We start from the raw sequence: 13151 nt of genomic DNA, 5'->3' as shown, positions 1-13151 counted from the left end.
TGAGTGTATTTCTATAAAGGTGTGGTCCCGTCACTGGTGAGTGCATTCCTATAAAGGTGTGATCCCGTCACTGTTGAGTGAATTCCTATAAAGGTGTGATCCCGTCACTGACTATAAAGGTGTGATCCCGTCACTGATGAGTGCATTCCTATAAAGGTGTGATCCCGTCACTGTTGAGTGCATTCCTATAAAGGTGTGATCCCGTCACTGATGAGTGCATTTCTATAAAGGTGTGATCCCGTCACAGTTGAGTGCATTCCTATAAAGGTGTGATCCCGTATGTGTTGAGTGCATTTCTATAAAGGTGTGATTCCGTCACTGTTGAGTGCATTCCTATAAAAGTGTGATCCCGTCACAGTTGAGTGCATTCCTATAAAGGTGTGATCCCGTTACTGATGAGTGCATTTCTATAAAGGTGTGATCCCGTCACTGTTGAGTGCATTCCTATAAAGGTGTGATCCCGTCACTGATGAGTGTATTCCTATAAAGGTGTAATCCCGTCACTGATGAGTGTATTCCTATAAAGGTGTAATCCCATCACTGATGAGTGCATTCCTATAAAGGTGTAATCCCGTCACTGTTGAGTGCATTCCTATAAAGGTGTGATCCCGTCACTGATGAGTGCATTCCTATAAAGGTGTGATCCCGTCACTGTTGAGTGCATTTCTATAAAGGTGTAATCCCGTCACAGTTGAGTGCATTCCTATAAAGGTGTGATACCGTATGTGTTGACTGCATTTCTATAAAGGTGTGATCCCATCACTGTTGAGTGCATTCCTATAAAGGTGTGATCCCGTCACAGTTGAGTGCATTCCTATAAAGGTGTGATCCCGTTACTGATGAGTGCATTCCTATAAAGGTGTGATCCCGTCACTGTTGAGTGCATTCCTATAAAGGTGTAATCCCGTCACTGATGAGTGTATTCCTATAAAAGTGTAATCCCGTCACTGATGAGTGTATTCCTATAAAGGTGTAATCCCGTCACTGATGAGTGCATTCCTATAAAGGTGTAATCCTGTCACTGATGAGTGTATTCCTATAAAGGTGTAATCCCGTCACTGATGAGTGCATTCCTATAAAGGTGTGATCCCGTCACTGACTATAAAGGTGTGATCCCGTCACTGATGAGTGCATTCCTATAAAGGTGTGATCCCGTCACTGTTGAGTGCATTCCTATAAAGGTGTGATCCCGTCACTGGTGAATGCATTCCTATAAAGGTGTGACCCCGTCACGGTTGAGGACATTTCTATAAAGGTGTGATCCCGTCACTGGTGAGTGCATTCCTATAAAGGTGTGACCCCGTCACTATTGAGGACATTTCTATAAAGGTGTGATCCCGTCACTGTTGAGGGCCTTACTATAAAGGTGTGATCCCTTCATTGCTGAGGGCATTTGAGACGGAGTGATTACTTGCCTATTCCCGGCGGGAGAGAGAGAGAAAAAACATAGAGCACTAGTAAGCAACCGAACTCGAATACCCAAAATGACTGCATCTATTTGATAGATATAAGAACGAGAGATAAATACAAAAAGCACTACGACAATCTTCAACAATGAAAAAATTGTGCAAATTTAATTTACGAAAATGTATATGTTACAAATACATAGATACAAAATAAAGTCACTGAGGAATTCATATCCACACTCCTGCTCCAGCCCGGGGTTGAAATCACTGCATGCAGAACCAAAACTCCAAGCGGCTTGTGACCAACGCGTTAGACCGCTGGACCATCTATCTAAAGAAGTTGAAAAGCTTTATTTTCGATACCGATGGAATTATCGGCATGTTGTCACACGCTACACGGACATTGAGAAGAAATAAGAAAATGTTGGGAAAAAATGCAAACGTTTTAGATAGATAGTATACTCATGATTTATCTTTTTTAAAAGATCTATACAGGGGATTTGTATCAGTTGACTGCCTGGGTTCTGTGAATTTTATTTTACCACCGCTTGTGCATTTTGTATTCCTGTCCATGAAGGACACTTTTAGTCCTGTTGCAGTCACTTCAAAAGTTATCTTCCCCTTCATTTTATCCGGCCATTTCCCGCCCGGTGGTGATACCACAATGACGCCCTGTAACACACACCCAGGATCTGAGATAAATTTTGGATCTTGTTCAGCTGAGGAATACATCTCGATTTCCTTGTTCTCAGTTCGTGCACATTCCGATTGCGTACTAAAGTCTTCAGCCACCCGGATTGTCTTTTTCTGACCAACCTCTATAACTTCGTCTTTTTCAAACAATTTCTCAAAGCACCCAACGATATATTGTACGTTTCCAACTTTACAGCTTCGAGACAAATCGTGCAATTTCGGATTGAAATAATCGTGCATGGCCATTCCGTACGTCTGAGGGCAAACTCGGAAACGTATAGTGTCGGGGGCATGACCAAAGATCACACCACCTTTCAAGACGGAAAGACCGGCATCTTCAGGTAAGATGACTCGTAGGTTTGGAAACACCTCTTTAATTTTGGTCCTGACAACTTCGGATTCTGAAAAACCTCCAACCATCAAGATGTACTTAACTTCGCTACATTTCCTACTCTTCAAAATTCTTAAAACTTGATCAATGATCGATTGAATCGACAAAGAAAAGAATGTCTTGAAGTATTCTCCTGTATAACTCAGTTTTCCCTCACAGTATGATACGCTATCACGTGTTTCCAACTCCTCAAGAATATCACTTATCTTTTTCTCATTAGCCTCCTCCGTTATTTCCTCGAGAGAAGAAGGAATGTTCAAAGTTACAATTTCTTGGTCATTCCTAAAATTCCTTTTTGCTATCTCAAATTGATTATTTAATTCAAAATAATCCCCTGAATGTTTTGCCATGAATTTTTGAAATGCATTTTCTCCGAGATGTTTTATGAGGTCTTGAAAGAATGATTTGTTAACGCAAGTTCCACCCCAGTTTCCTCCGGTAGCGACGTGGAGTTGACTAAGCTTCCCATCCTTCTCCACTCTCTGAACCGTAATATCAGCAGTGCCACCTAAGTCAACAAAATATGTTCTATATATCAGCAGTCCCACCTAAGTCAATAAATGATACATGTATGTTCTATAAATCAGCAGTCCCACCTAAGTCAATAAATGATATGTTCTATCTCTCAGCAATCCCACCAAAGTCAATAAATGATATGTTCTATAAATCAGCAGTCCAACCTAAGTCAATAAATTATATGTTGTATATATCAGTAGTCCACCAAAGTCAATATGTGATATGTTCTATATCTCAGCAGTCCCACCTAAGTCAATAAATAATATGTTCTACATCTCACCAAAGTAAATAAATGATATGTTTTACATTTCAGCAACCCCACCTAAGTCAATAAATGATATGTTCTATATCCCACCTAAGTCAATAAATGATATGTTCTATATCTCAGCAGTCCCACCTAAGTCAATAAATGATATGTTCTATATATCAGCAGTCCCACCTAAGTCAATAAATGATATGTTCTATATATCAGCAGTCCCACCTAAGTCAATAAATGATATGTTCTATATCTCAGCAGTCCCATCAAAGTCAATAAATGATATGTTCTATATCTCAGCAGTCCCACCAAAGTCAATAAATTGCATGGTCTATATTTCACCAAAGTCAATAAATGATATGTTGTATATCTCAACAGTCCCACCTAAGTCAATAAACTATATGTTGTATATATCAGTAGTCCACCAAAGTCAATATATGATATGTTCTATATCTCAGCAGTCCCACCTAAGTCAATAAATGATATGTTCTATATCTCACCAAAGTCAATAAATGATATGTTTTACATTTCAGCAATCCCACCTAAGTCAATAAATGATATGTTCTATATCTCACCAAAGTCAATAAATGATATGTTCTATATCCCACCTAAGTCAATAAATGATATGTTCTATATCTCAACAGTCCCACCTCAGTCAATAAATGATATGTTCTATATATCAGCATTCCCACCTAAGTCAATAAATGATATGTTCTATATCTCAGCAGTCTCACCTAAGTCAATAAATGATATGTTCTATATCTCAGCAATTCCACCAAAGTCAATAAATGATATGTTCTATATCCCAGCTAAGTCAATAAATGATATGTTCTATATCTCAGCAGTCCCACCTAAGTCAATAAATGATATGTTCTATATCCCAGCTAAGTCAATAAATGATATGTTCTATATCTCAGCAGTCCCACCTAAGTCAATAAATGATATGTTCTATATCCCAGCAGCCCCACCAAAGTCAATAAATGATGTGTTCTACATAGCATATAGCATTTTGAATTACATGTAAGTATGTAAAACTTATATGGTACCAATTTTGATGCACCAGATACGCATTTCGACAAATAATGTCTGTTCAGTGATGCTCAACCGAAATGTTTGAAATCCGAAATAACAATGAAGTTTTAGAGCTATTATAGGTAAAAACAGTGTGCCAAAAAAGTGGAGTCAAATTCGTCTAAGGATAAGAGCTATGCGTGAGGGAAATAATCCTTAATTTTGAAATGAATTTCTAAATTTTATAACAGCAATTAAATATACATCCGTATTTTCAAGCTAGTAACGAAGTACTTAGCTACTGGGCTGTAGAGACCCTTACAATGAATATGATTAAATAATGTATATACTTATTAGGAAAACAGTTAGAATAGAAGTTACTATATGACAATAATGACAAATGCTAGAAAGACCTTTCACGTCTGTGACGTCTAAAAATTTAGAAATAACTTACCACCAAGATCCAAAACTAGAAAGCAGCATCCGGGTCGAAACATCATAGCGATGTTATCCTTGGTTCGTAGAGTGACCTGATTTGCTGGTATTGATAGACAATGAAGAGCCGCAACTTCCGGTTCGTAAGCGACCATCAGGTTTTCTCTTTTGATTCCTGCCTAAAAATTCGTTGTAAATCCTTAGTTTAGTAAAACATTATTACGATACAAATATATTATCACGTTATGCCTACAGAATGAAATACTGCATTTGTTGAATGATAAAGTGAATATAACGAACATTGATCAATCTCATCAATGCTATAAGGGATACAAAGTCGAGATGAGGGCAAACACAGACCCTTGGAAATGCCAGAAGTGCGACCAGGTACATGTACCTAAGAGCAGACATCCCCTGTTAGCTTGTCACCCCACTGCGAGTCCTATATCTTGATTAGGTAAATGGAGTGATCCGTATTCAATCAGTTTGTAAAGAAATGACATAACAATTGATATGAAATACATGTACGTCAGATAGCAGTCAACGTAATGACATGTATTTGTGAATAAGATTACTACAACAACCGTGAAATTTGCTAAATGCTTACCTTAAACGAGACTGTTGAAATCCCTGTAATGTCATCTTATTTGTGAGTAGCATCTAGTTTTAAAATTTATCATACGCATAGCGTGCTCTCGTGTATCGAATAAGTAGACATACATATATGTAAACACTATTCTTGTGATAAATGAATATTGCTAAAATATGGGAAGTTCACAATCAAGAGGGTGTAATCATCCAGTTTGTCATAGAGTTCCGTTAATAGCTAGCCGTTAACGTCTATTGTAAAATATCAAAATATGAAGCAGATGCGGAAGACTCTGTGGTATCTTTTATTTTGACTTCACTGATATATATCGCATTGATATGAGTGAAAGTGAACATTTTCAATAGATAAAATGTCATCGATCAATCTAAATGTCGAGTTAAGGGCCACAGCAAGAGATTTTTTTTCTTCTTAAATACAAGCTTTTGAATAATTTCTGCCTCATAAGAATATACAAACAGGTCAGCTGATAAAGGAGCCCGGTTTGTACCCACGGGAATTCCAAAACATGTTGGTAGAAAATTACCGAATTCTGCAATGTATTTTTCTTTTTAAAGTGCCCCGGAAGTCATGGGTGCAAAATGGTAAATTGGTTCAGAAATACATTTGAAAATATAAGAATAAAAAATTATGATCGTGCGTGCACTCAATACCGAGATATTCCCCGTCAAAGTTTGCTATTTTTGCACCTGCCCGAAACCAATAAGCTAACTTCCGATTTTACTATATTTAGCCATAATGACGCGTGACGTCACAACCCATCAGTCTCAAACAGGCCAGTATGGCAAATGCGAGCGATACCTCCGTTTCTGTGGACGAAATTGACCTCCACATATCATTTGCAGCGTCTTCCTTTTAAGATCATCGTAACGAGGACGTACAGGACATCGTCCCTTACCAATAAGAGTCAGCTGCAATGGATTCCGATTATTTCGACGAGTTAAATGGGGAGAATGCTGAACGTGAACAACTTGAACTTCGCCTCGGAAGCACGGAATGGTAAGGCACCGTTAGACTGTTTGTTATAAAATAAATTTTGGGAAATACGAAATTGATCAATCATTTTTAACTGTACATCATTCTTAATTACTTTAATGATAAAATTACAGATGTCTAATCACCATATTACGCCTGTCCGCGTCGTATTCACAGGAATATGTCATTTTGTCTGTAATAACAATGTTAGTGGTCGCACTGGTGTGTACCATACCACCCCTTAGTAATTAGGGAGTGGTATGGTATATACCTTCAATTATCAATAGGCCTACTATTATTACAGACAACATTATTTGTTCCTGTGGTGTATTTTCGCTCATTACTTCATTGGGAAAGAGCTGAAAAATAACATTGATTTTTCTATCCTCTCATGTGACACCTCCTTTATACTTTTATATCTGTACTTACAATTTTTCTAAGAATTTTTAAAAATTATCATCTAGAGGAGAATTGTCTTATCTTTTCCCCATTATTGAGTTCTCTATTCTTTCACAAATTCACATGGATTACAAATCATTTTAGGTGTCAATGTGGATTCTATTCCCATATGTTAGCTGTCAAGGAAAGTGTATGCTGCACCGAATTGCCAAGGGTTGGTGAGAAGAGGGGAGTCATTCAACAAGGAACTGGCCTGCTTTACTGAACACCCTGGGTTTTCATCAGTGTGTTTAGATGTGCATGAACTCGAGACGGCATAATACCAATACCCAGTATGGAGAAATGAGGGCAACAATTGAAGAGCAAGTCAATTTTTTTTTATTGATTTAATCAATACAAAATTCACATGACCATTGGGTCCGATTTATCATTAGTGAATAATTCCAAACATTTCCCGGAATTACAGGCGTAACAGATACATAACACACAGGCAATTTTTTTGATGGTGCTAAGGATACCTAAGGCACAAGGTACGAGTCAATCTACCCTCATGTGCTGTGACGGAATTCCTTTGCCTCTGAGGAGTATCAAGGATTCAATGCACCTGAGTGATGGTATGATTTAGTTGAAGCAACTTTTTTTAAAACAAATGTACGATTCATACATGATACATACAAAAAACTTCAAACACAACATTCTAACAGAAATGGCCCAAAAATAATACATCAATTTTCTAAAAAGCATCAGCTATACAAACAATATTTCAAATAAAATGTGTCCGCACCCAGGAAAGGGACGAGGACCCCGCTTTCATGTACCCATTTTTTAACTCTTACAACTATTATTTATAATATAAAGCTAATACTACATATACTATGCTAATATTTCATTCTATAAATTATTTGCAAAAATACACTGTTGCATGCAAGACCAAACAGATTGTTACCCAACGGTCAGACCCTATATCATGGTTGTTCCCAGTCTTTTTTTATTTGTAAAAAATAACAAAATTTGTTTTCACAACCTACTACTCTATTTGACTTTGGTTCAAATTTAAACAAAACCAAAGATAAAAGTCTTTCACAATGATTTAACGTTTTTAAACAAGATTAAAATAGAGCACATCTGTATGACCAACATACTTTTTATCTGCTTTGCTAGAATGTCCAAATAGCTGGTATTACGTTTTGTTCACATTCACACGGATGTCTCCTTCCGACTGAACTTCGATGTAAAATGTAGCACCGCTTCTTCTTTATCAGGATGGAAAAATTCACTGCACAGTGGAGGTGGTTGAGTTGACAATGAGCATGGTAATGGTTCTGATGACCCTTGAAAAACCAAACAAGTCTCCTTCATCAGGACTGATGGGCTGGAATAAATGGACACTATTTAAAATTTTATGTATGCTTTATATCCTTATAAATAAATTGCTCTTTACTATATGTATTTTATTTTGATAAATACATTTGTAGTAAAAATTCTCATTAACTTTGTTATTGCTGTTTTAAACTTGATTGAAAGAAAAGTGACAAATGCAAAAATGCCATGCCAATTAATTTTGATATGAATTATGATAGTGGATTATCTTTAGAAGTACATTCTTACTAATTCTTGGATCAACAGGCTTCCTACGAACACTTGAACTTCGGGAAGCTGATTTTAAATTGTTGGTCCCCCTCCTTCGTTATGTCATGCAGCCTTGAGGAATTCTCATTAAAATGTAGAGCAGCAATCATCAACCTTTCCCAATAAAAAAGGATAAAATAATTGTTAAGATAGTGCTTTATAATGTATTTACTGTAATTCTTTTATTATTTTGAAATAAAATGTCCCCATGTAAATATTGAAATAATTTGCAGTGGGGGGATCCTGATCATTCAGAGGGGGGTGGGTATCCCGAAGGTCGGAACCCTCCCCTTTCATCAGAAAATGTTGCTAAAAAACACCCACACATATAGATGGTGGAACCCCCCTTTAACAACTAAAATTTAATAATGTTATACCCCCCCCCTTTCCAAAATTCCTGGATCTGCCCATGATTTGTGTAAATCAAATTAGTGAAGAGGGGTTTCCATCAGATTTCATTTTTGGAAATAATTTAACCTAATTTTCATTAACGTATAAATCCAAAGGATGTACATGTAGGAGTTATAACAGGGGTTACAGGCCACCCACTCTACACCCCTCAGCATTCACTTGATTGATCAGAATTGGTATCTTTGCAATGTTAACATTTAATCGTGTTGGAAAAATAATATTGCCCAGTAAAAGAGTAATAGAAGTCTATGTATATTTAAATTATGCAAAGTTCTTGATAACATTACTAAGATAGGTCAGTGGATCTATATGACAGAATATGTTTAAACGGCAATCTAATCCAGGGTCCTGATCAGATGGGGGCATGTTAGAAACTCGTCATATGGTACGTGTATTGTAACTTATAAAGTGAAAAAAGTTAATAAACATCACAGACTACAATAAAAATTATCAACTTTCTTACCGATGGAATCTTCATAATAAAGTTACACACGACCTACCCTATTTTTCTCCAGCTTGACAGCAGCCTGGCGCTTGGGTTTAGGCTCGGGCGAAGAGAGGAGGGCAAGGGTCGTCCACTTTCCTCTTAGGATAAAACGATAGAATCGCACCAGAGCAGAGGCGTTTTTTCGCAGGAATTACAAGTTCTCTCATCAATGAAAACTGAGCCTGGAAACATCCGTCCGTGAAATGCGCACTACAAACAACAGTATACTGGGACAATCCTGTCCAGTCTGCACAGGTCAGTCTCACAAATCGAGTCTATGCTGCTCTCTGTCGCTCTTCCATCGGGAAAACATGGACGGAAACGGTGTCCGAGTGCCTGTTGTTGCTTCCTACAACTACACACATGCGTCCCTTACTCTTACTTGCCATTTCTCTTCGAATATTTTCTTCTTTTATACTCTCGTCTTGTTGTGAAGAAACCGCCAATGATGGGTTGTGACGTCAGATCCGGATTACATTTTCAGTCTCGTTTTCGGTATCGTAAAGGTGTGAATTTACGAAGAAGGTTGTTTTTGCCCATTATATCGTTTATTGATTAAAAAATAACTGAAATAATTTTACTATCGGTATTTATTTTTTAAAATACGTAAGATAACCAAAATGTATATTTGACTTCCGGGACACTTTAAGAGTTTTGTATAGTTTTGGAATCCAGTATAGATACGGTAACTCAAACTAATTAACCTATGTTTTTGATGTGTTTGAAACTGAAACGTGATTTTGAAAACCTTTGCGTTTTGAAAGGGAACTTTGAATATCTGTTGGATTATCAAATGTGGAATTAAGTCAAATTATTCTAAAATACAGTTACAATAATGAGCCCTACAGACAAACACAATCTACTTTTACAAAATCTATGATAGAGATGAACTGTCACCAATTGAAAAATTGGGGCTACTAACTCAAAAACGATTCTGCAAGCAGTGAACTGTGCCATTTCAACACCACGAAATCCCCGCTGTACATGCTGGTATATGCATACAAATTTCTTATCTATATTCAAGATAATATCTCTATTCGATATGACACATACCACACTTAGCAGGAAGATACTACCTATCACGATGGCTCAGTCACTACACCATTGATCTCGTGATCTGGAGGTTGTGGCTTCAAGACCCGCTTATACCATCGCCGTGTCACAAAGTGCAACTTAGAAATGACTGCTCCTTTGTCAAACTCATGTCGGTTAGAAATGAGATCGGTGGGTCTTTCGGATGAGACCTTTACGTTGACACGATAAAGAGCCCTCACTGATGTCTATATCACAGTTATGTCAAGATAGGAGTGAAAATGTTCGACGAGACTTAAAACAATTAAACAAATGCACACAAAAAACTTAAAGGGAACTTAAAATAGAATGTCTGTAAACCACTCATTCATTTTTAATTCTCATATTTCGACTGAAGTTTAAAATATATTAATGAAAGAAGCAGGAGGACCATTAGCTACCTTAACTGAGAATTCTGTCATCGCCTGCTTTGCTGTGTCACTCCAAATCGCGGGTACCGTGACGACAAACTGAATGTCGTCCACACCGTGGTGATAGCCTCTATTCTGCAGCTGCTGTAGGAGGTCGTCTTTCAGGGATCGTATCACTCCTGCAAACACGGCACCGGCTGGAACGTAATGCTTCTGGATGTCCAATACATTCAACATATCTATATTAAATTTCTGAAGAAAAACAAGTTTTGAGATTAATTATTTAACTAGCACTGTGTGTTCAATTGTTTTGAAAAATAATTTAGTTTATTTTTACGCTTTACACGCACTGCAGCACCACATTCTGTATATTCACGATTACTAGCATCCGCCGCCCATGTTATTTCATTAAGGATGTACCCCTATGACGCTTTTATATTCACAAACGTTTCGTCCCTATCAATATCTTATTCTTACATACATGTACCTTTTTTTCGTTTAAGACCATTTTAAATCCGAGAACGAAATTCCACTCCTTGTGTTCTTTTTTTGCAAATAAATTTGAAAATTCCCTTTCTGCTTCATATCCAAAAGAATGGAAAGTCAATGCTGGTGTTAACAGGACGGAAGAGGGTGCTCTTGTTGACAAGTTTGTATCCAATGTCCATTCTCTCACTGTAATGTCGTAAGGATTCTCTCTAAAGGAATATGCATATCCGCTGTAGGCGGTCCCTATATCTATAGCGACAACCACGGGCTTCTTAGCGATGTACTCGCTGAAAAAAGGACGTTAAACATACAACAGTTAAATTCTTAATAACATATTAGTGCCGGATTTAAAGCAGACATGGACAGTTGTTTAGAAAACTTCATCAAACTAAACACGTGGTTATTTTGTGTAACTTGGGGTGTAAAAATGAAAAATCGTAAGTCGCACCTGTCTTTAAAAATGTCCGTATCTCTCGCAAATATTTGCAAATACAACAATTGTCTATACCCATTCTGTTACAATTACAAACTGTAAATACGTGCTCTGTACTGATTGAGTGCGAATTCAAAAGCACGTTGCATTATGTTTACTCCAATTTATCTGCATGGTTAATACAAGAATACGTGAGGTTTTTTTTCGGGGTGGGGGGTGGTTGGTTGGTAAATGAACGGTAATTATCCGCGAACTGTGGGACAATCTATGCATCAAAACTTGTACATTTAAATCGCGAGATCGATCGATGCTTTGAGTCCTATTTACGATAGATTTTTTAAATCAATAAACTTCCGGGTTTAAGAATACATTCAGTGAGACTTTGTACGTGCAGTATTTTTTCTTTTCTTTTTACGAATTGTATAATCAATGGGGATAATTAGATACTGTTGTTTTATTGGTATGGGAATATAATCGATATCACAGGTATACATGTATTGTCAAAGCAAATAATAATCATAATATGATAAATAAATCAATAAATAAATGTCTATTCGGTATATACATACATAGATACCAAAGAAAACCCATGAAAGCTCGATAGCTTATTTACAGTGGGGTCCTTTGATGCACGGATGTTTGCGCTAGGTGATGATAATGAAAATAATAATGAAGATAATAATGATGATTAAAAGGATTAACATGACATGCCCAAAATTCCTGAGATTGAATCTATTTCTCGACCTCTTTTATAACAATCATACTTAGTCTAACTTGACCATAAACAACGAAATCCGAGAAATAAATCTTGTATCCGAGAAATAAATTCTTGTATCCGAGAAATAAATCTTGCTGCACATGAATTGCATGGTATGAATTACCTACCTTTCACACATTATTTCAAAATTCAGAATTGAATAATTTCCTTATCGGTAATGATAAACGTGTATTGCTTCACGACATTTTTAGTTTGTGATTTAAAGACATTCGACATTTAAGTTATCTCTTGGCACTAGTACAATAAACATGTCTTTATATCTTATTTGGTACGGCGAACATTTGAGCATTTAACCTCATAGCAGTGCAAAAATACGTTCCTAATCGTCGAATCATTCATTAAAGACTGCATTTACATATCAATAACGAAATTGGCGTGGCTGTTCATTGGTAATTCATGAGTAGGAAGACGAACGTAACGTTTGGCACACAACAGTGAATTACGATAACCTTGGATGTTTTTGAAAATGTTTGAATTTGATGATCTCAGTCTTCACTTACTACTTATTGAATATCACTCCTTGAAGCCGGTGGAATTCAGTATCCAAACTTTGATATGAATTCCCCTCGATATGAGAATTTCAGTTAAAAGTTCTGTACAATTCTATATAGTATTGTAAAGAATCATACAAAATGCTAATCTAAATTACTATGAAAAAGTCATAAGAATTCACTTTTTTTTTTTTTTTTTTTTTTTTGCGTGGATGCAGTCCATAGGAATAACATGCAAAATTAGTTGTGTTCAGAGAGGTACACGGATTATGTCCAATGAGAAATAGACTTTGCTTACATGT

General features: G+C 36.7%; 1 protein-coding gene across 1 annotated transcript; it reads right to left on the bottom strand.

The window, feature by feature from the left end:
* Window positions 1-1550: 1550 nt before the first annotated feature.
* LOC125656222 (heat shock 70 kDa protein 12A-like) lies at window positions 1551-12711 on the bottom strand. Its single transcript, XM_048886830.2, has 5 exons — window positions 12466-12711; window positions 11146-11434; window positions 10689-10910; window positions 4728-4887; window positions 1551-2998 (listed from the first exon to the last, which is right to left on the bottom strand). Exons 1-5 carry the CDS (start codon window positions 12474-12476, stop codon window positions 1869-1871), a joined length of 1812 nt encoding a protein of 603 aa, XP_048742787.2. The 5' UTR covers window positions 12477-12711; the 3' UTR covers window positions 1551-1868.
* Between the last annotated feature and the right edge of the window lie 440 nt (window positions 12712-13151).

This window comes from Ostrea edulis, chromosome 7 (genome assembly GCF_947568905.1).
Source record: "Ostrea edulis chromosome 7, xbOstEdul1.1, whole genome shotgun sequence".
Taxonomy (NCBI): domain Eukaryota; kingdom Metazoa; phylum Mollusca; class Bivalvia; order Ostreida; family Ostreidae; genus Ostrea; species Ostrea edulis.
The sequence above is the reverse complement of the archived record's forward strand: the minus strand, read 5'-3'. Positions and strand labels throughout refer to the sequence as shown.

Coding starts and splice junctions, on each gene's coding strand:
- LOC125656222 (XM_048886830.2), bottom strand. Junction 4,888..10,688: donor TGACAGAATTCTCAGTTAAG/GTAGCTAATGGT, acceptor ACGAATTTTTAG/GCAGGAATCAAAAGAGAAAA. Junction 2,999..4,727: donor TCTAGTTTTGGATCTTGGTG/GTAAGTTATTTC, acceptor TTGTTGACTTAG/GTGGCACTGCTGATATTACG.